The 24,328-nt window shown below is 39.6% G+C and overlaps 1 protein-coding gene across 1 annotated transcript in view; it reads right to left on the bottom strand.

Moving 5' to 3' along the window:
- The window catches only part of GREB1L (GREB1 like retinoic acid receptor coactivator), a 146,623-nt gene that overhangs the window by 39,158 nt on the left and 83,137 nt on the right, over window positions 1-24,328 (bottom strand). The window contains exons 5-11 of the mRNA XM_068396532.1: window positions 18,084-18,260; window positions 15,153-15,329; window positions 9,437-9,571; window positions 7,407-7,544; window positions 6,948-7,067; window positions 5,061-5,198; window positions 3,102-3,290 (exon numbers count right to left, since the gene is read on the bottom strand). Coding sequence (XP_068252633.1) covers window positions 3,102-3,290; window positions 5,061-5,198; window positions 6,948-7,067; window positions 7,407-7,544; window positions 9,437-9,571; window positions 15,153-15,329; window positions 18,084-18,260 — 1,074 coding nt within the window. The remainder of the gene's footprint in view (window positions 1-3,101; window positions 3,291-5,060; window positions 5,199-6,947; window positions 7,068-7,406; window positions 7,545-9,436; window positions 9,572-15,152; window positions 15,330-18,083; window positions 18,261-24,328) is intronic.

Below are 24,328 nucleotides of genomic sequence, written 5' to 3'. Positions count from 1 at the left end.
GAAGGGAGAATAAATTCATAGTTCTAGGCAGGTAGTTAATAGAGGGTCCAGAAATCTCCTCCAGCTGAAAAACCAAAACACAGACCTTAGCACTGGGTAGGATGAGGTTGTGTTTGTAGAAATGGTAGTGCAATAGTAAAAAGCAGATGATTACAAATGATAGAATGTAACCCATACTGCAGATACGGGCATTTTAAGGTATAAAAACAAAGCTTGAGAATACTTCACTGAGAATGCTGCCAAAGATAACATATGTGAAATCTGAGTAAGTACAGGAGACAGACTGTAAAAAAACACTGAAATCAAACACACCTCTTGATCTTTTTTTACTTATTCCTTTATCACAGTCAGTCGAATTTATTTGTACCAGTGCTATGGCTCACAGTCACAGCTTTAACTGTGTATAGTCTTCATAGAATCAGTTAGGTTGGAAAAGACCTTTAAGACCATCAAGTCCAACCATTAACCTAGCACTGCCAAGTCCACCACTAAGCCATATCCCTAAGCACCACATCTACACGTCTTTTAAATACCTCCAGGGATGGTGACTCCACCACTTTCCTGGGCAGCCTGTTCCAATGCTTGACAACCCTTTTGGTAAGTAAGTTTTTCCTGATATCCAATCTAAACCTCCCCTGGCACAACTTGAGGCCATTTCCTCTTGTCCTATCACTTGTTACTTGGGAGAAGAGGCCAACCCCTGCCTCGCTACAACCTCCTTTCAGGTAGTTGTAGAGAGCAATAAGGTCTCCCCTGAGCCTCCTTTTCTCCAGGCTAAACAACCCCAGTTCCCTCAGCTGCTCCTCATAAGACTTGTTCTCTAGACCCTTCAGCTTTGTTGCCCTCCTCTGGACTTGCTCCAGCACCTCAGTGTCTTTCTTGTAGTGAGAGGCCCAGAACTGGACACAGTATTTGAGATACAGCCTCACCGGTGCTGAGTACAGGGGGACAATAGCAGACTTAAAATGAAAGCATCAGAAACGCACTTATTTTCTTTGCTTTGATTCGTAATATCATTGTGAGATTGCTCAGCTGATTTCTGGAAACACAACAGCATTATCCTACAATTAATAATGTTGTCATAATCTCACAGGAATACTGAAACGAATTCTAGAAATATCTTTTTTTCTAAAAAGGAGCACTTCCATAAATAATATTCTTATGATCTGCGATCAGAGTCATCTGCAAATACATTTTGTACAAGTAATGAGATCTCAAAAAATAAGGCAAGACTCAGTATCTATTGCATTCTTCTGTCTGCTTTTTTATCTTTGCCTTTATCTTACTCTTTCACAGTACACTCTGGAATAAAGAGTAATTTTTAGTCCTACTTTCTCAAGAAAAAATGAATACAAACAAACTCACATGAATAAACTGTTAATTTATGTGTGTATTTGTCTCTTCTCCTTGTCAAATACTTTTGAAGCTGGCTGCCCTCCAATCATCTTTAATCTGCTTTGATTTTACAAAATGGGATAAAGGCTACAGTTCAGTGCAACTGTCACAAATCCAACAGTTTTAAGTTTGTAGCAATATTCAAACCAGCAACATGTTTTGAACCCCATGCCCTGCAGAACGTTTTTACTTTTCTCATTAGGCTCCTTCATCTTACAGTGCTGGCACCCATCTCCACATAAGGCTAAATGGAAAACTATTCAGCTTTGCACAGCTAAGAACAAAAGCCAAACTAAACACTTGCTAATAAGGGAACTTCTTTATGCTGAAGGCACAGTGCTCGCTAAACACAGCTCAGCTCCAGAAGCTTTGCATGAAGCCTCCTCTAGTTTGCAGCACGTGTAGACTTGCTGCATCCATCTGAGGCTGGAGTTGCTCATGGATTGTGGTTCACTGACTCCATAGGTTTCAATAAATAATTTATTTTTAATTGGAAATGCCTTATCAGCTGATTGTATGTTTCTCTGAAGGAAATTCGCAAGGTGCCTCTATCAACGCAGAACTGCGTGAGGCAGCTGGTTTTAACATGCAGACTCTACAAACTTTCCAATAAAAATAAAAATCTCACATAACAAATTTAAGCTCACTGAGAGAAGGGCAACAGAAAAATAGTCAGCCTGTAAAAAATAAAGAAACCCTCTGTCAGTTCTAACCCAGCATGCAATGGGCTACTAAGGCAGAGAATGATAAATAAAGCAAACAGGTCACTCAGAGAGTATCACAACACAGAAGATGGCCTCCGTCCTGTCTACAACAGTACTGCATCAATGGAGAACAAAAAATCATAAGAACACATAGGTTAAACCTGCACAGAGTACATTTACTTCCCAAATTATAGGGTTATCACCAGTTATGCTTCTTCTGAAATGTTTGCACATTTCATACCATTGCGTGTTATGGCCTAGCAGAAACCCAGTAGAGGAAAAGCAGTGCGCTCTTCACAAAAGTCATTTCACACTCCTCTATGATAAGCAGCATCTTTTTCAAACACAGAAGTTAAGACCGAGACCGCTGTGAGAAGTTTCCCAACACTATCCTGCATTATTCTTTAACTTCTAAAACTTTACTGTTAAGACTGTTGCTTTTTACTCTAAGGTAGGGAAAAATGTCTGGACCTGCAATAGAGAAAGGAAATGTGGTTTTCTGGTTTGCTCTCAAACTTGCAAAGAGCCCATTTGAAAAACATTTACAAGAATGAGATATTCACTGAATAACTTGCCTTAGTCTGAATAACAAATGTGGTTTTCATGTAAACGGTGCTGTCACCAAAACAATGATGACCACCACACATCTGCCAGCATTTGTCACAAAACTGAATAAAACAGACTCAGTGTCCTTAGAAGGAGCTGAGATAACGGATGGTTTGATACCCTAAGCAAATGAGTTATCTGCATTGCAAATCCATTTTCACAAAGGTGACCTGGTCAATCCCCATATGGGGAGCAGAAGCCATATCAGCCTTTAAATTCACTTCACTTCTTCAGTCTGATGAACAAAGTAGCAAAGTCACACACACTAGATGGAGCCACTTACCTCTTCCAGGCACAAAAATAGCCACAAAACTGGCTCTGAAACTGACATAAGGAGGTTGGGGAGAAAAAAGGACAGTCACAAATAAAAACAAGTGTTTATGACAAATTGCTTACCTAGTTGGACAAGATACTGAATAGTTAAAAGTATCATATTCTCCACACTTAGCAGCTGACTGCTGCTGGTCAAACCCAAGAGATCCAAATCCTGGTTTTCCAGCTGTGAAATCTTGTAACAATTCACCAGCAAGGGACTTACAACAATATCACCAACATTCCCATAGAAATAAGGTAAAGTGCCATAACCTTTGATAAAAGAAACAAAAAAACCCCCAGAAATTCAAAAAATATGCCACTACTTGAAATCTTGCACAATGTATACATTTCCAAACTTCTCAATGTTACCTTGCAAAATATACCGCACCAATGACTGTTCTTGGCATTATAATTGCTTACAAAACAAACGAGATAGGCCAGCAATCCTTTGCTGTATTTTACAACAAGTGATCACATAGATTTGCAAAAACTAATAACTGCATACCAGCAGGATAATAATTATTGTTATCCAAATACAAATGAGAATATTATCTATTTGGGTCTTACCCTGACCTTTAAATACAGATTCTCCATAACGTAGTGCACAAAAAAAGAAAAATCAACGGAAGCAAAAGTACATTGATCTTAACATTATAAAAGCAGCATAATTCACATTAGCATTGATTCAGCCACCGTAGTATTGCTATGATTCATTTCACTTTTTTGCCACATTTCCATTCTGTTTTCATAAACAGGTTAAATAAACATCAACGATTAAACATGCTGTTCTGTAAGGTAAAGCAGGTGAGCACAGGCTAACTCCTCTTTTCCTTGAGACTGTTTTCCTTTTAAAAAAATTTCCACAGTTTTTGCCAAACCCATCCATTTGGGTACATCTGGTTCTGTACTATTAATAGGACACTGTTTCTCAAGGCCACTAACATTTACCCTAACTGAGGACTTCACTGGCAACTCTCCAAGAGCCTAAGGGCTGCATTCAATTTGCACTTAAGCTGATGACTGTAGACACCCTCATCTTTAATAAGGAAGTGTTTCTCTGAAAACCGTTAGAGCACCATGCTAGAGCTTTAGAATAGGCTTCCAGAAAACAACATTAAGCAAAACAAATCAGCAGAAGTGTAACCCTATCCTTGACGGTTTTACTAGTACATGGCCCTGTTAATTCTCTGCAAATTGTGTGTATTAGGATTATCTGTGCAAGTGAGGACTTGAAGAACTTCTCCATTTCTTCAGGAATGATAAATTATTCCATAGATTGTATTCACAAGCATGTTCTGTTAACACTGAAGCTACTTTATACAACCCTCTGCATGATGCTGGACTGAAAGGAGATTTAAAGAATCAAAAAATCACTCATCAAAATTTTGGCCGTACTAGCCAACCCATCTTTGTTATATAGTATGCCCAAGTAGCTTAGCTTGAAAGTGATATTTGCATTATGAGCCATACTTTTAAAGTAAAAGCAATGTCTTTCTAAGGGTTAACAAATGTACTTCATACAGCTAACACATTTTAAAAGCTTGATCTCTTATCTCAGTTGCTTACAAGAAGTATGGACAACAAAAGAAAAAAGTTAGTATGATTCACTTCTGATTAGTCAGTTCAAATCAATTTTCTGGTTCTCATGCAGAATCCTTGGGCTTCAAGATGTGGACTATAAATGCTGCAGGAAATATTTGCTTGTTTTGTAAGTTGTTTACACTGGAAAGCTGTTTTCATTACATGGGAATATTTCTATTCTTGGATTTTACAAAAATCTTATTTGTACAAAACTTCAATTTGGCCAGAGGTTTTGTATATATTCGACCTTATCGTGACCCGTTTGCAAATCAGGTTCTCCAGAAATCGGCTATCTTCCAGTTTTCAATGTTGAGCAACTAAAGCAAACTATCCATCACAAACTGACTTCATATTGTACTGAATGCCAGAACCAACAAAAAGAAATCAAAAAACCCTTTCTCCTAGGGGAGCAGGCATTTGTTCAAAACGCAGCATTTGATTCCCCAGAGTAAGACTTACCTATCAGAATCACTGGTCTGACTCCCGAGTTATTCAGCAGGTTTTCAGGAACTATTACAGTCTCCCCTGCTGGGATGGGTTGAGGCTGTAGAATTCCAGTTAACATGGATTGAGGAACTGGGACTGACAAAAGAGGCTCTATAAAATAAAGAAAAGAGAAGCTTCCATTACTAAAGGGCTCATACTGTGATTTGGCCCTATGAACAAATAGAAAAAATTACTTCAGATCACTAAATGTAATAAAATTCAAAAGGTCTTTGCATTTCCTGCTATAGTTTTAAGTAATTTAAATTAAGAGCCTATATCCTCCTGTAGCCCCATCCCTAAAATAAAACTTTTTCTGACCACTGTATTGTTGGTGGGAATGCAAGGGAAAAACACAGGTTTGAATATGCATCTTTAAACAAAGCCAAGTACTAAGCCAAAAGGCCACCTCTAAGATGGAGGCTACCTCTCAATACTGCCTCTCAATACAAGAGAAGAGACTGCTCTGACTTCTGACCTAGAATATATGTAGATAAGAAAAACAAATACAGGCCAAAATCTCCAAGATGTCCTTAGACAGTTGCTACAAGGATAAAAATTACGCTTTTCTCATGAAAGAGCAAAAGCGTCTTTCACAGGTAAAAAGAAACAAACCGCAAGAACTTTGTAATCTGTATTCAGGTTTCAGTGTGAGGTCTGCTTCAGAAGTTTCTCAGGCTTCATTTGGTGGTTTGTAACAGATTTTTCAAACAATGCCGTCAACAGAAAAGCATCAAAGGCAGCATGAATGAATGCATATGTCTTAGCAGTGGAAATTGTTTATCTGATAGAAAAAATACTACGAAAGACTCGTGGAAAATGGAGTACAGCAGGGGTAGCAGATTGGTGGAGACAAACTCGGCAAAAAGGGCAGATTGCCTTATATCACGAATCTTCAGCACATCTCTGAAGCTAGAAACCTACAAAAGCTGCAATTGACTTAGGGTGCTCAAGTAGGCAGGCCTGCACTACCATGTAACCCTTCTTCCTATGATGAAAATTAATTTCAAAATATCTGAAAACCAAGCCCTCCAAAGCAGAGTTAAAAATACATTGTGCATGTTGACAAATGGCTTTTTTTATTCCTTGTATGTTTATTCTCTCACTCCACAAAGACACAAATAAGCAATTATTTATTCCCCTTTACAAAGTATGCTGAATCCCACAACTGAGAAGTGCTTAAATAGTGAACAGATTTATTAACAGTTATGTATGAAGAGGTACCTACATGGATATTGATGAGTATTCACACATACTTGTAATTAATCCTGTTTCATATCATTTCATATTTCATATCACCACTTATCCCTCCTACAGCTTTCCCATGCTCAACCGACATTTGGTCTCACAAACTTTTTGCTTATAACTAAACATGACCTAGTGGACATCAGTGTCCTTTGTTAGGCCAAAATTATATAAAGCCTTTTTTCCTGTGTAGGAACAGAGCGTACAGTTTCTGTAGCATGCCAACCAGACTGAGACAAACATTCAAGGTGAAGGCTAATGGAAAACCTTCAAATATGTTCATATATCCATACACGTGCACAATTTTAGAAGAACTGAGTTACATTTGGGGGACTTAGATAGCTTCGGATTTTTGTTAATATTATTCACATCTTCCTTTCCTCTCTCTCCCCTAGTAGTTTCACTTTCCCTGTGTCCCATCTTAGATTATGGCAACAAAGACCAGGCAGTCATGTGTGCTTTTCTGGGGCATCTGAAAAACTCTCCGTGGTGTCCTTAACTACTTCAACAAGCTCAGTTGTGTTTTCTGTGCAACACTTAAGAGAAGAAGCACAAGGCTACTGGTCTGGCTGAGTACAGCTTTTTACAAATGACATCTCTGTATTATTCAAGTTTTACCTGCTCTTGACAAAGGCCGAATTGTAGGAACAGGTGCAGCTAAACCAGGAGGAGGTACTGGGGACCCAGGAGACCATCCTCGGTGACGTTTCTTTGGTGGTCCAGAACTGGTCATTGATGCTGAGAAGGAAAGTAAAAAAACTAATTCTAAAGCCCATCCTCCCAAATGACCAGATTCCAGCCCACATTTCCATTTCACATTGGTGTTGAGCTGGTATCATGCCACTCAGCACCAGAGGTTCACATCTAGATTTACACGAAGCCAGACTACGATGTGAAACATGTTGTTAACTGTGTTAAAAAGTACAGCATTATCATTAATGGTCATGCCAAAAACCAAATGGCTCTGTAAATACTGAATTGCAGAAACAGCTGTGATAGGAAGAAAAACAAAATCATGAATTTCAGGCTCAATAGCCAGTGCAGCTTAAAATAAAGGAACAGAGAGGTTTTCTTTACCTTGGTCTCCAGCTGCACAGCCAGGGCTTGGAGATGTCGAGTGAGGCACTGGCCGAGAGGCTGTAGAACTCAATACATTATTTCTTCCTCCATTAGTGTTTCCATTAGCAACATCAGTGGCACGCAGTGAAAGGGGAGCTGAGTATAATAAAATAGAGTGTGTGGATAGAGACAATCTTGAAAACAAACAAACAAAATAATATGGCTGCATGCAGACACAAAAGAACAGGGCAAGATGCAGGACTGAAAGAAACATACTCCAGGGAAACCATGAAGTGTACTTGGCAGAGAGTAATTTGGGCATAGGCTGCAAAATCCTAACCTTGAAACAGCGTCTCCAGATTTCAGGGTGGGGAGGATAGGTGGAAAAAAAAATCCAAAACAAATTCCACCAAAATAAAATAGAAAATTACTCACAAAAAAAAATTATTGGAAAGTTTGTGACACATTTTTTTAGACACTGAAATTTAAAAAAAAAAATGCACATCATGAATTCAGTTTGCGAAGTTTTCTAAGCCCCTAGTCATCCATGTGCCATACACAGTAATTCACTACCAGGTTCTCATCTAAAGCCTTAGCAAAGGAGACTGGGCAGGGAAGGCAGGGCAGTTTGCTGTAAAGTATGCATGCTCTGAGCGTTACTGAGGCAAACCACGCTTGACTTCACTACCTCTGCCTAGGGCAATCCTCCAGTTCCAGCACGCCTGACACCCTAGCAGGACCCACTATATCCAGATCACGAAATAAAACTACAACAACGGACGATCACAAGAAGTTATCCTCACATTTCTGAGTTCCTTCTTATTCTTTTTCAGAGCCCGATTTTTTCAGAAGAAAAAAAAAAAGCATAAACCGCAGAGAACAGACATGGAGCTCAGTGGGGACTACAGCTCCTTGCCGTATCTGCCAGATTCACAAGGATTTAGCTACCAGGAACATATTCCAGAGCAAGAGAAGGAGATGATGCAGCAGCTTGCTGATGTCAGCTGCAACAGAAAGAGTTTGAGATGTGGGTATTCGGCTTAAAACAATGTAATGTGGAACTCGCCAGTTGCAGTCATCCAAATAAATTCAGGCACAAGATTCTCAGGTTGCCAATAAGCAAAATTTGAATAACATCACTTGCCTGTTGTAAGCTCCCCATTTGTACTCTGAGTCAATGATTTGGTATAGATAGATAGTGTGGACACGGGTCAGTTACAGAAGTGGTTGAAATGGTAAGAAGTAATTTCAGTGAATGATAAATTCTCTTTCTTACACAAGTATGGAGGGGAAAAGAGTATTTTACACAAAGAGCTGTTAATGATTTGTTAGATACAACATAATAATATTACGTATACATAACAATATATATTGTATAAAATAGCAGACATAATACATCATGTATAAAACGTGATGCTCATGTGCATATATAAACCAAATAAATGTATTTTTTTCCTTTATTCAAGCATACTTCCCTGTAATAAGTGTGGTAATTTTTTTTCATTCTTTAAAGGACTAACCAACTAAATTAATAAAAAAACAGAATATCACAACAGAGTACCAGTGAGGGATTTAGATGCCACAGTTGAGGGTTCTAATTTATTAAACACACAATACAGAAATAAATAACTAAAACAGCACAGATATTAAAACTCATTTAAATAAGAGTAAATTCCATTAAATGTATCTGGAGGAACTCTACCTGTTACAAATGCAGAACAACACACAACTCTCAGTTACTCAGGCAAGAAATCTGTCATATCAAGAGGTGACTTTTATGCTCTCTTAGATATCTTAGAAAGTGCAAAGAGGGATATGACATGCGCTTTTACCAAATGTCAAATCTGAAAGCCAAGGTGTGACTCAGTTTGGGGGCAGTAGTGGCCATGGAAATTTTCTGTGCAGAAGACTACAAGAATGAGAGTTTTAGAGAATGCTAGTGAATGTTTTCCTTTCCTTTTTCCACCAAAAAGATGACTCCCTTATTTCTTGGCTGTTAAGCTGATAATTCCCTTGGCGCTCAGCTATCCTGGAAAGCAAAGCCATACCTGCAGCAAATGCCTTTCCTACCAGCTGTACTGACAGAGCCAGAGGTTTCACAACGTTCTTGTTCCGGGATGGTTCTTGAGTTCCACTTAAGTTAACAGCAGAAGATGATTTTGCTGGACTGAATACTGAAGAATCTGAGAAAATAAGTTGTTCAATTAAATAATGATTTAAAATTACATATATACATACATATACAATTTGTATTATATACACATGAACAGTCATACACATTTATGTAAACTCATCTCTGCATATAACGCAAACAATTTTTTTACACTCCTCAGAAATCATCATGTATCAGTATATTCTAGGAGTTGTAACAAACATTTAACTGGGCATTTCTATAGAATCTCATAATCTGCTGATTGATCTCTTTCACAATATTTTGTATTCACATACACAGGAAACATATTTTAACTGTAGAAAGGGCTATCTCATTGCTCCTCAAAACAGCCCTTGGGTTAGGCAAGTAAACACAGCTATCCCGTGTTACAGATGAGAAAGCTAAGGCAAAGAGCTTACATGACTTGCCCCCAGCAAGTGTAGGGAATAAGCATTGGAATAAGTTGTCTAAAAAGGTTGTGGAATCTCCATCACCTGAGATTTTCAAGAACAAGTTATCGAACCTCTGTCAGACACAGCTGAGCTTGACTTAGGGCAGAAAAAAAAATCAGATACATAACCTCCTTACAGCACTACTGCCTATAAGGCTATGAAAAGTGTATGTCCATTTACAAGTCTGGGTAATAAATGAAGGGTATCAGAATCCAAACTCGCTGCATGAATTAACAAACAGCAACTCCTTAGAGTACTTTACCAAGGCTGAAAAATATTAGTCCTATTTTATAGATGGATAAACTGAAGAACAAACGAATTCTAATACTTGCCCAGTGTAAAACTGTGTATCAGAACTGATTCCAAACCTCTCGGCATGTAGGCCCCTACTTTAACATCAGGCATTTAATATCTGCCATTTACTTCAAGAAAAATTTGACATGCAGATGCTGATACACCAACAAATCCAAATTCTTATAACTGGGGTGAAAGAACATTAACTCAGCATCTGTCCAGAAAGTAGTTTTCAACAAGTAGGCAAAGTAGGCTAAGTTCACCTACAGATGTCCTAGTAAGAACAGACAGGGAAGGAAAACAGAAGGCAAAGACCAACTTGATCTGCCAAATGCATTCACCCTCAGGCCACACACCATTTGGCAAAGGAGGGTGGGGAGGAAAGTCTGCTTTGCCAGAATAACTGAGATGGGGAACGAAGACAGAAGCCTCTGCTGCTGCTGCTGCTCCACCAGCAAACCTTGTCTACGATCCCAGGAAACATGCTGAATGGCTAACGAAACAGACCACCAGGTCAGGGGCTTTGGAGGAGAACACTGGTCTCTCATTAAATATGATGCAGCAACAATGTAGTGTTAAAGCTTTGCTCAAAGTAAACTGTCCAGAAGCTTTTGGGTTTTTTTTCTCCTCTCTAGTTCTAATATATTTTCTTGAAATTTTATCTGTGAACACAGATGTAGCTGGTGTATGTTTAAACATCACACCGGTACCTAAGCAAAACTTGTAGTACTATCATTTACTAAAATTCTTTGTCTTTTTATTATAAAAACCTGTTTCTAGTTGCTTAACACACTTTAAACACCTGAATTGAAGTTTTCCCTTGTGTGTCTGCCTAAAACTGAATTTTTTATTCTGTTCAAGGTTTCAGCCATTTTTGCATTGCCAGTTGCCTCTGCTCTGCAACAGAACTGCATCTTCCCCCACTGCTTTGAAAGGTGGACCCGACACCTGACCGCAATGCCATGGCCACTCCATACTGCCAGCTTTAACTATGGTATTTCAAAATTATCTTGTGCTCTAATTTCTATCATGAAACTACCATTTCAATGCAGTACTCTGAGTGTGCCTACAACTGTCTACCTACAGGTGTCTTCTACAACTTGGAGACTGAACTGCTCACTTACAAGGGCAGAAAAGAGAAATATTTACACAAATTTAAAAGGAAAAAAATGGGTATGAGTTGACAATAAATTGAAAACAATTTCAGAAAGCAACTTGCTAATAAGTACTCTCATTTTAAAATAACCGAGATTTCAACTCCAAGTACAGGTATGCAGAGCCTAGGAGAGAAAAAAGTCAGACCTCCATCACAGGTGACACACGTCAGAATTCATGCCACCAAAAAAAGGTGCCCTCCCCCACCTCTCCCGGTCACAGGGGATTTATATGTATGCATGTGACATTATCTTCACTAGAAGATAACAGTAGAAGGAGATGAAAAGGTTTTGACAACCATGACCTAAGAGTACAAACAGTGACACACAGAAACACCAAGCAGACTGAAAATCGCAGTGAGTGATAAGGAGAAAGCAGTATAAAAAAGGTGTATCTATTAACTTGGCAGGTACAATAGAAGACAAAGCTGTGTAAATATTGGGTCATTTGTTGTTGCAAATAAATAGGTTCTCATGCATCTGCACAGTTCTCATGCCAGGATCTGGAAGCCAAGGGATTGTGCAATAAAATGAAGATGTTTAAACAACACTCTGTTTCAGAAGCTGTATGCTTTAGGCTTTGGTGAAAATGAAATCAGAGACAGGGGGGACCACCTGGGGAAAGTGTCTCTGAACATACTGATCAGTGGTTACAATTTCATAAGAATGCTCATATGTTCAGCTATTGTCTATTATTCCTTTTAAACATACTTTGTAAGTAGGAGAAGTATTTTAACAATCTTGGTTTTTCATCTGCATTTCATACTCCTCTAGAGAAATGTAAGTTCTGGTACATATATATCAACCAATTACAACTGACAGAAAGTTTTCTCCTGTTTTTAATTTTTCAAGACACAGCACAGACAGACTCAAAAACATATAACAGCATAGATGAAGCTGCAATAAAGCGATGAGAAAAAAGCTCAAAGAAAAGCACCTTGGCATTTTGTAATACATAAATATATAAATGAAATTAAGATGCTGCTTCTTTGTCAGCCAATGTACATTTGACTTTTATAGCTTCTCCTTGTTTAAGTATGTCATCAATAGCTTTTCAAACAGTTATGAGATGCATGCTAGCTCACATAACACAAAACCACCGCATGTGTAGGGGGAAATTGGTATTTTAAGTACACCATTGTGTGAAATAAAATTTAAATAAGTAAATAAATAAGCAAGCAAATAAATAAAAGCTGCCCCCCTAGCCCCAAAAGGAGATTATTTTCCTTTTCAAGACAAATAACCTAGTCTAAATACTAAGTAAATACCTCCCTATAAATGTGTAATTTAACAAAAAATTAAATGAAACAAACACAGGGAGACACAGAATCAAATAAATTAATCAAAAGATCTTTTAATACTTTTTAATTGACTATTCTTATGAGGACTAAGCTAACCTTCAGCCTCACCTAGGTCTTAATCTTTCACAAAGCAAATTTTGCAAGGCATCCTCCTCGCTGTAATCCATACATGGCTTGAGGTAAATACCCACTTGTTTACAGCATCCCTGAACCAGCAATATCTGAGGTAACTTACCACCCCCAATGGTTATCTTTATAGCACTTTCAGCTCCTACCTGTCTGAGTGAACCCTGATTTGTATCCATTAGCTGATCCACCCTCTGGGGTCGTGGACGGTGACACCGAAGAATTTGGTTTAGCAGAGAGGCTAGCAGCAGATGATTGCCTGCTTCTACATTCTGCAAACGAAGCAGCTACAGTACATATTAACAAGGCCTGCCTTCCAGTAGCTAAAACTCAGCAACACGGCAGCGAAAGGCGACAAAATGTTAAAAGCATACATACAGCACGTACAACAAACAGCGGCAAATGGCAGCATTCAACAAAAATACGGCTCTCGCAGTTTAGTCAACTTTGTCTTCTAATTAAGAAAACTTCCCTGGGGGCCATTCAGAGGGCCAGGCAAATACAGACCAGATGCTGCAAAATGGCAAGAGCCCTCAGTTTGCAGCTTCCAAGAGATTTGAAGATATTGGACACATCCCAGGAAACACTCAGTGACTTCTGTGGCACAACCTTTACACAAACCATCATATGTTGCCCTTTAAAAGGAGAAATTGTGCTGAAACCCAGATTCTTAGTATGCCTTCACAAAACCTTCAGGGAGATCTCAGTGCTGTGAGTGTCTGTTTGGATGAAAACTGAGTTGAGGGAGGAGAAAGTGACCTTAAAAATCACACATTAATCCATTTTTTTAACTGAGATCTAATCAGGTTTTGTTTGAAGAGAAGGGGGTGTTTAAGAGCATTTTTCTTCTTCTAATTAGACCTTTAATGTAAGTAAAGGTTGAAGGGTTACCAGATGGGTGGTATCAATACCGGGATAGAGCCTATCAAAATAATGCCCATGAGGTCGATTCTTGGTCAATTTTCTAAATTTTCATGGGTGCTCAAAACACTTGCATTCAGCGTATGACCAAAAGTGATCCCAGTATCTGTCTCTTCCACACCTTTACATTTGTGATCAGAAGGTGGCTGTAAATAGTTTTTCGTGTGTGTCACCCCCTGACAGCATTTACCAGGACACACACCAACCCCAACTGCATAAGCATCAGGGAGGGGTTTCAGAAAAAAGATTCCAAAATTAAAAAAAAAAAGCTTCCTTTTTCTGTATTTGGAACTTCAAAAGGAGACTGCCAAATTAAATCTTTCTGTAGCTTTTGGGAAAAACGCAGCTGAAAAGCACATCCACTGTAGTTAATTATACTCATAACTGAGAAAAGCAGCTGAAACCAGGATCCCTTTGAACCACAAACTGATACAGTACTATAATCACTCATACAGCTCAGTGATAACCATCTCTCTCTGGTGTCAAGCTGCCATTCTCATGAGGATGTGGTTCTTCAGATGTGTGTCAGTCCTCCTGTGGAGCTTCTCCTCTCCTCACATCATCGTCTTTGGAACAACAGGCACCAGATCGAACTCGGTCTTTATTGAGTGAGACCACGGCAGAGGGAGACAGGCAGTCTGCATATACACCAACTTGGCAGACAGCAAGTAAGTAAATCATTCTCAAGGATCCTTGAGTCTTTGCACGGCTCTAGCTCCAAAAACCTGCATCCTCCAATAACCCCCATGGCTACCTTGACTTGGGGGTCACAAATGTCGTCTCTCTAGAACACAACAATATTGCACATGCAACTCCAGTAGAGGGTAAGCCCAAGTGTAAAACACACAGTAAATGGCAAGAGTATGCAAGATTTCTCCTCTTTCCCTGAGATCAGTGACCTGAGCTTTCTTAATCTTATGGCCTGCTAGCTGTCCTCAGGCATTAGACAGATTGAATTGCACCTGCTGAGATGAGTATCAGTGGAAAGCCAGTGCTGGAGCCTTGGCTGTGAGTCATCTTGCTTCAGGCACAGAAAAGAATCAGCAGACTGAGCAACGTTATTTCTTCTACCAAGATGGCTGCACAAGCTAAGAAGGGCAGATTTAGGGCTCCCCTTGAAAGTATGGGGAGATGGAGGAAGATCATTTACAGTTGCATGGTTGCTGTTAAGACTTAAATAAATCTCTCTGGCAAAACCCAGACTTCAGTGACATCAGTGGGAATTCTTCCTTCAAGCAGTAAAAGAAGTCATCTTCCACAGTTCCTTTTGAATGCATACATTTTCAATAGCAACTTTCGATTTTTCATTCAACATCACACTAATATAATAAAAAACCCCTAAGCAAATGGGCACCTTTTATTACCTTTCCAGCAAATAAGAGGTCCCTTTGACAGTACACCTTGGGAGCTTCTTACTAGGTAGTACTTTAAGTGCTTCTGCTTCTTTGGCTGAGTGGTTAATTTCAGGTTGATATGATTGGAAAACTCTGTGAAGTACCGAAATCCTCTTTCTCCACAGCCTATACAATTCCCAGAAAATCCTGGAAGAATGAAGCGGAAGATGCACGTAGAGATTAAATGACTTATGCTATCTCCTAAAAATAAGGCCATTTTAACCTACCTGCACATCCAGCTCAGAGAGACTGTAGGTCTCCAGACAGACAGCTTCTGTAGATGCCCTGCCCCACACATGTGTGTCAGGGAGCAGCCAAACACAGGCAGATTTTAGTCTCAGCTTTTCTGAAACTTCTCCATCTTTCTAGGTCACACTAACTTATGGCAAAATCCTACCACCAGTTTTCCACTCTACACAGTGCAAAGAGGAATAAGTACTTGGCAGGGGGAGAGCTATGATGCCAGGCTAGGAAATTTCCATAAGGAAAAAAAAAAAAATAATCAATTTTTTCTACATTAAAAAAGCATGGGTTCCAAGCTGCATACATATCTCTCAAAACAGTGCCTAATCCATAGGAGCCACTGCAACTTCCTGTGACTAAAATTAACCTTAATATCTAATAAATTTTCTCTGAGACTCCTTATACAAAGCACTTTCCAAGTAAGCTGGACCTTACAGCTTATTAAAGTCTTAGAAGCAATCATTTGATGTCAACATTTTCGTGGCAAAAGTTAGGAGTGCTTCAGAATGCTTTTAAAACCCTACAACCACTCATGAAAGTAACAGATTTAGGAACAAAGGCAGCAGACTGCTTTTCTGCAATGTTCCCAACATGGTTTCACAGAATGGGGTGAAATTTTGAGTTGAGGTCTGGAGGACAGGGTCCAGACTGAGGATTATAAGCACCCATGATTCCCAGTGCCATTCACAACTATGATAATGGGAATGTTGCATATAGACAGCACCAGTCCAATATCTCCCAGAGCAAAGCACAGTGCATGTTCTGAAATGGGCCTGCCTTAAAATTCTTGTTGTTTGAATAAGCCCTCTATTATTTAATGCTGAACAATTAAACTCCTGTGAGTTACTTGTCACTCATCTCTGAAGCGCTTTCAACCCTTAAGGAAGAAATATTTTATATTCTTTCTGGAACATCAATAACGATTTATAATAGTGCTGGGCAGATTAATACCTAGTAGAAATGTTTATTTTTGTGTTTTTTTCCACTTACTAATCAGTTCAAGTTCTGTAACAAAACAAATTTTTCATCGTCACTACTATAATTATTTTCCACAATGCCAAGCACCTTGGAGAACACTGGTTCCTACACTCACCTGTCAGCCAAATTCGTAGTTTTACGAAAAAGATATTCAGTCTTTTTGACAAAGTGCATTTTCCATAAAGCTCTTATTAATTAGGTCATTGTCTTTAGCCTTACTCTGCCTCATTATCACCTTTTATCATCGTGTTGCTGAGGATGCCAAGAAGTAGATTTCTTCATCCTGTTCCTCCTGGGACTGAGTCAGTCCTTCCCTTCTCCCTTGCAACCCGTAGGAACTATTGGTGCATCTCCATAGTTGTCAGAAACAGTCCTCAGGGTCTCACAGAGCTACTAAGTCAATTCTTTGCTCATAGGTACCAGTTACACAGGCCTAGAGGCATTTAAATATGTAACATCAGCAATGCCAGAGCAGAGTTGTGAGTCACTAGGCTCATTATCAAATGAAGATGATATAAAGCTGAGGGGCCGGGGGAAGGCTTATCAACAAAGACAAGTAGTACCACATTTAATCAGACTAAACACCATCTGTCTGTCTATCAGATAGTTTTTATTGATCAGCTCTTGACACTTCCCTTGCTTAGTGGGGGAGCAGCTCCTCTGAGGATGGCAGTATACACCAGAGTACCCCACTATCGCACATCTCCAACCGTACCCAGCAAGGGCACATCACACCACAGCTCCCATCTAACTCAGGCCAGTGGGATTTCTGCCAAAGGTTTACAGTGTGTAGTAGCATATTAAATGGATTTAAGGGAGAAATAACATTAAAGCACATAAGTACAAAACCGAGATGTTTTCAATAGTTAAGCAAAATATTGCTGGTCTGGACCAGAATTTGAGCAGTGTGCTTAAATCAGGGTATTTATGCTTTATTGTAATTTCTTCCCTGTTGAAAAGTCTTTCTGGATATATTTTAGGCAGCACTATGACTTGAGGGAGAAATGAGAGAGTAAATTCAGAACAGGTTAAAGGAGTCAAAATACATTAAATTAAATCACTTTTACTAGCCTGTTAAAACATGCATCAGTTGTAAGCCAGGCAGGAAATCTAGGTGCACATACGCCTGCCTTCAATCACCAAGAAGCATTCCTGTATTAAAATTTTAAAGCTCGTAAATGTAACCAATTATGATGTAAATGTTGGTTGGTTTTTTTTTTCCTTACGTATTAGATTTTGAGAAGTGAACTGCCCTCAGAGCTGCTATTGAGAATAACGTTCCCGGTGGAGCCAAGGGCAGAATTTGTTCCTTATCTACAGAAAAATAGATCGCTCATCTTCTACAGTTGCATGAGAATATTTCTTCTTAAATGAAAATGCTGTGAGCATCAGTAGAGATAAAGAGTATATGGATAGTTCACATTTAGAATGCCAGGGCTGCAGTTGACTTCTGCCCACACAGAAATCACCAAGCTTCAATTGTGGTTAATTGTGGAACCAGGGACTTGTTTTAAAATGGGCTTTTAAGGCAGATTCAGCTACAGGTTTAATTTAATTAAAACAAGCCTCTCCTCAACATATTTCCAAGAGAAGGTCATTAGCTGAAATGACTTTAGATAATTTTGAACAGACCCTTTTCTCTGAATTATTAAGGCACGAAGAAAAAAAAAAATCTCTTACCTAAAAGTGCATTTTTTCCATGATCATCTGGCAAAAACCGCTTGTCAACAGCGCAGACTAGAATGTGCTCAGGAAGGTTGGGAGATTTGGCTCCTACTAATAGGAAGCCTGCTGGGATATCAATTTGCTCTGTGCACAGAGATACTAACCGTAAATCCTTGCCTGCTTGACAAAAACCTAAAATACAAACCAAAACAAATGATAAACCTTCAAAAGATCTAGTTTAATTTTCTTCTTATTACCAGTTACAAAAGCAAATGGGGCTTCACATCTTGATGCTGTAACTGGGGGTTTCAATATACCCTTTTCAAGGGAAATAGAGGAAATGGAGATAGCATCTCATCAGATTTCACTAGCTCAGGGTTTCAGAGCCAATAGATAAACATTATTTTAAAGAGATCCCAAACACATTCAGGCAGAGAAAAGACATAAATCTCTAAAGACTAGACACCAAATAGCTCAGAGACTCAATTTTTCAAAAACATTCAAAATAAGAAGGAAAGTGTGTGATTTTATAACAGAAAACAGCTCTTAAAACACACCAAAGAGTACTTTTTCTTTGCCAAATTTCAGTTTACAGTTTTTTCAAGGCAACCATTTTTGTCTTTGTTGCTTTTAACAGGCTGGCATTGGTACATAAACATCACTAAGTAACACAAAGGAATGATATAAATTGATGACTGAAGTTTAGTACTGACTACTAAAGGAAAAATCTTTTAAAATCTAATTTTTATCTTGTCTATACATTTAAGGAATTCCAGCAAGTAAAAGATTAATTCACTGTTTTTTTGAGATGTACACTATGTTTTATGCAAGTCTCCAGTTGAGTCTCTTGAAGTCTCAATGGACTGCACGACTTCAAGTCTCCAATTAGTTTTTTTTCCTACCCAAACACACATATGCACACAAAATAAGAACATAACGTCGGTTCTTGTGCTACTGGTCAAGGTAGGGCTGCAGCCAGCAGCATAAGTGAGCAAAACTGGGGACTGGAGTGAGCTTCTGCTGTTTCAGACCTGCTGCGAGCAGGCGGCAGGCTGGGACACACAAAAAGCATGGCAGGGCAGCCCAGAGCTGTGGCTGGGCACCGCAATGGGGCCCTTGGGAGCTCAGGACTCGCGGTGAGCCAGGCAGCCACAACACCAAGCAGCCACGGTGGGGATTTTCTAAAGGTTGGATGGGACAGCTTAGAGCAATTATGGGACCTCTGGAGGTCCAGCTGGTCCCGTCTTTTGCTCAAACCAAAGCCAGCTTCAAAGTTAGATTCTTTTGACTAAGTAAATTAACAAGAACATTCAAAGACTCTTCCATTAGTTTCAGCACTGGACTTAAAAGGATCAAAATCACCCATCACTTTTTTGCACAGCTCCATCATATTATTCTTTTTGAGTAATTTCTACTTTCAAGCAAGGAAAACAACAGGTGTGAGAGAAAGCAACAGTCATGTGGCTTCCTCCACAGGAAAGGATACGGTCACATAGGGCTTTCTGATTTCCCTTAGGCAGAACTCGATGAAAGCACTACCAGGTTTTATGAAGAGCAAGGCTCTTATGTTGTGTTCCCCTACAACTCTCACTTCTCCAGCTGCAAGATCAGTGCTACAGTCTGGCCTCTCCCAGCAGCAGCTGGCAGAAAACCCCTGTATTGCAGGGATGTCCAAAGACATCACCCATTCATCCATTGACCATCTCTCTTTTGCTACAACCATAGAAATATTGCAACATAGACAAGACGCACATGCATTTGCATGAATCAATATTTCAAAATAAAGACAATTTAAATAATAATGTGTCCTATTTTAATATTATGGTTAAAAACAAATACATGAAACTAAATTCGAAATTATTGTAATATCTAGTAAGATGTCAGTTATTAATGTATATTACCTACACTTAATTTAAAATATTATTCAAGTAGTCCACAGTTGTTACAGAAATTGTAATGAAAAATCAAACCACTGGAGAAAGACATTGACTAAGCATCTGGAAACACAATGTGATCACAGCTTAACCAAGTGTCACCTCAACCATTATTAATATCTGTGTCTGCACTCTTACCTACTGTGCTAAAACCCACAGTTTAAAACTTCAGCAAAGATGGTGAAAGCTCATGTTGTTTTTTGTTTTTATCTCAAAACTGTACCAGGCAAAGAGCATGCGCCAAGTGGAATGCACAGTCAGCTAGCATGAACTTCCTGGCAAGCAGCAGCTTGCTGAAAACAGGGTCCGATACAGGTTCAGTCTTGTGCCTAGACCCACAATCTGCTGAACCAATTCTTAGCAGAATGGTTTCTTCAGTTATTCAATCAGCTCATTCGAGCCAAAGGCTAGTTTGGACTTGCCCCTCACACAGCCAATGAATTAAAATGAAGTGCAAAAAGTTTTTATTTACAAATCAATGGATTATAACAATAACTTACCAATAAAAAGTTACATATGTTTTAGGGGAAAAGCACTAAAACCACATATTTAAAGCAAAATTTATTCTCTTCTGACTAGATGCAATTTGATTTTAATATGTTGAACTCTTTTTGAAGTGTATGCCTTGAAACATATTGATCCTAATCAAATGGAAGGCTAGGTACCAGGCTAAGTATTATCTAGAATTTTCAATGTAATTTAGAAAGAAACAGTTGCAGATAAATCTAGGAACAAAACTCTCTTGCATTCAAAATAGAATTTGCTTATTCAACTGTTTATGCCATTTGGGTACTATGTCCAGAATTTTCAAAACTAGCCTTAAATGTTTAAGTATTCAGTGAAATCTGAGCAGCTGACATGCTTGAAAAATACCACCCTACGTCTAGATTTAAAATAGAAAAAACACCCACTGCTGACAATGTGGGCAAACAGGAAATCTGTAGATAAGGATTATGAAACAGCAAGTGCTGTAAGATTTTAAGACAGATTTAAAGCTGTGCTTTTACACAATTACTCTTTAGCCTTGTCTCTACCTAAAAACTTTCAGGAAATGCCCAGAAGCACAAATGGTGACTAAAGAGAGGCTTTTGAATGAATTGTTAGCAACAGCAATACTGGAACACCAAAGAAAGCAGGATTTTGGTTGCCAGTGTTGTTAACAGTTATGTTTCAATATAGACTTGCTTTCAGAAAGAGCACAAGACTCTATATCTCAGTCTGCTATCACAGCCTCTTACCTGAGAGACTGTTGATCTGAATATATTTAATATTTCACACCATTTAGGATATGTAGGACTGTACTGTAGAAATGCCGCACCCTGCCCAATTTGCAAACAATACCTAAGATTTACCCCCTGTATCATCTCTTATTCCACCCAAAGTTCCCTCAGATCCTTTCCATGGCTCCCCTTCTTCCTCCTTGCACAATCTCCTCCGGCATCCTCCTCTGCTTTGGCTGGCGACATCTCTGGATCAGAGGTATGTATGTGTAGACTGGCTGGCCAGCACACGCCTCTGAAATGTTCAGGTTGTGTAAGAGGAGAGCTATAATTACCTTTCTGCCCCAGGGGACACTAGTTTTGGGACACTGATGGCACCCAACCAGCTCCTGAACTTCACAAATCTTGCTGAAACTCAGTACCCTTTAGGATCTCCACCTCTCTGCCAGAAGTGGCAGAAAGCAGCTACCAGTTTCCTGACAGACAGGCAGCAGAGCTCACAGGCAACTGCCGAAACCTCGTTTTCTGAAAGAGCAAGACAAATAACACGGCTGACACTAAAAGTCGTTTCCTCTGGCTCCCATTCTGCAGAGGAGAAAGGGATCCCAATGGGCGAGCAGCAAGAAGAGGCAGCACAGACCCCCAGAGCCTTTGGGGGCTCTTTTCTCTTTTATTCAACAGCTGCAACAAGAGAGCCAGGGAGGGCTGAGGAGCTTGGCCAGGTACAGCTGGGGCTCACTTCTACCAGCAGATATGTAGAGAATGCAAATCTGCTTCTGTGCAGCAAACTCTTGAATTTTCCTTCAAAGACAAGCAGATGGTATGTTCAAGAGCCCTTCATTATCCTTCTTTCCCTTGGCTTTTGGGGCTGCAAATCACTCTTCGAGTTTCAAGTTCCTGCTGCTTTTTTAAACTCAATGAGAAAATTCCACGTAAGAAACATTAATTTGGAAGCAAGTAACTGTTCCCCAGGGCTCAGTTCTGGGGCCGGTGCTGTTCAATATCTTTATAGATGATCTAGACGTAGGGATTGAGTGCACTCTCAGTATATTTGCAGATGACACCAAGCTGGGTGGGAGTGTCGATCTGCTGGAGGGTAGGAAGGCCCTACAGAGGGATCTGGACAGGTTAGATAGATGGGCCGAGACCAACGGCATGAGGTTCAACAAGAACAAGTGCCGGGTCTTACACTTCGGCCACAACAACCCCATGCAGCTCTACAGGCTGGGGGAAGAGCGGTTAGAAAGCAGCCCAGCAGAAAGAGACCTGGGGGTGCTGATCGACAGCCGGCTAAACATGAGCCAGCAGTGTGCCTAGGTGGCCAAGAAGGCCAATGGCATCCTAGCCTCTATTAAGAATAGTGTAGCCAGCCGGTCTAGGGAAGTGATCGTCCCTCTGTACTCGGCACTGGTGAGGCCGCATCTTGAGTACTGTGTCCAGTTCTGTGCCCCGCACTTCAAGAAACATGTTGAGGTGTTGGAGTGAGTCCAGAGGAGGGCGACCAAGCTGGTGAAGGGTCTGGAGGGTCTGACCTACGAGGAACGGCTGAGGGAGCTGGGCTTGTTTAGCCTGGAGAAGAAGAGGCTCAGAGGTGACCTTATTGCAGTCTATAACTACCTGAAGGGAGGTTGTAGTGAAGTGGGAGTCGGCCTCTTCTCCTGGGCAACTAGCGATAGGACAAGAGGGCACAGCCTCAAGCTTCGCCAGGGGAGGTTCAGGTTGGACATTAGGAAGAATTTCTTTTCAGAAGGGGTTATTAGACATTGGAATGGGCTGCCCAGGGAGGTGGTGGAGTCACCATCTCTGGATGTGTTTAAGAAAAGACTGGACATGGCACTTAGTGTCATGGTCTAGTTGACAGGGTGGTGTCAAGGCAACGGTTGGACTCGATGATTCCAGAGGTCTCTTCCAACCTGGTTGATTCTGTGACCGTGGGCAGAGGAAGGAGGGGTTAACCCCTTTCTCTGCTGTATTTATGTATATAAAATTGTATTTTTCTATCTGGCAAGCAACACAGAGACCCCAAACTTTTTTCTTCTGTTTTGCATGATTTTGCATTGATATTTAATTACCTATGAGTGATAACCATTTCCACGTTAAGAAAGACAAGACATGATGTCTCTGTACAAGCAGAACTTGTGCTGCCCATGGTTAAGATTTAGAACACGCAAAATCTATTTACATTTTATAGCTATTAATTTATAATTGAGTTTGCACCTAAATTTCTATGTCAAGCAGCACCAACGCATACAACTCTTAAGAAAAAAGGATGGCACTTCAGCATCACTTTTACCTGTGTACCTCTTACAGCCACCTAAGTATGAAGAGGAGAAAACCCACAAGACACTAAAACAAATCAGCTTCTCTTTATATAAAAAGAGAATTATAAAAAGTAAAAGCACACAGCTGAGCTGTTCCATTAAAAAAAAAAAAATCTTCCCACAGGATCTCAGCTTTGTTTTAAATAAAGAACAGGCATTTATATTCTGATTAGAGATTTGCAAATACCAAGAGCAATCACAAAAATGAATAATGAATAGCTTTTACAGACATTATCTGCATGTCTTTGAAAGAAAATTCATTAGGTTTTGCTTCTGAGAAGCACATTTGCATTCTCCAACATCACTTCATTTAAATTAAGTCCCATCTTCCTGAAAATGAAAATATATCCTCACAACTGTCCACACCTAGAAGTGCTGGAATCTTCTTAAAAATGAAATTTGTGTATATTTTCCCTTTCCCCACCAGTAACAAGAAGTTTCAATGTGGGATACCAGCCCCTTGCTGTACTGCAGTAAATGGGGTATTTGCATAAGGAATTAGCTTCCAAGAATTACATATGAATTACCAGTCACTGTCACTTGCTATTGTAACTTCACAGTAACTGATCAGGTGTTAAGTACCTGCTTACCTAATAGCTTCTGAAACCACCTCGGCCCTTCTTTAAGCGTCAGGTAAATTGAGGATTTACTAATAAAAGAAAGGTGCTACTATTGTGTTTCCCACAGCTTGCATAAAATGCTATTCCACAAATTAGAAATAGCCTCTTTTAAAGCTACAGCAAACAAGTGGTTCAGAACAGCTTCTTGTATTATTCTGTAGCATA

This window comes from Nyctibius grandis, chromosome 3 (assembly GCF_013368605.1).
Source record: "Nyctibius grandis isolate bNycGra1 chromosome 3, bNycGra1.pri, whole genome shotgun sequence".
NCBI classification, from domain to species: domain Eukaryota; kingdom Metazoa; phylum Chordata; class Aves; order Nyctibiiformes; family Nyctibiidae; genus Nyctibius; species Nyctibius grandis.
Note: the sequence above shows the minus strand (reverse complement) of the source record. Positions and strands in the feature narration are given on the sequence as shown.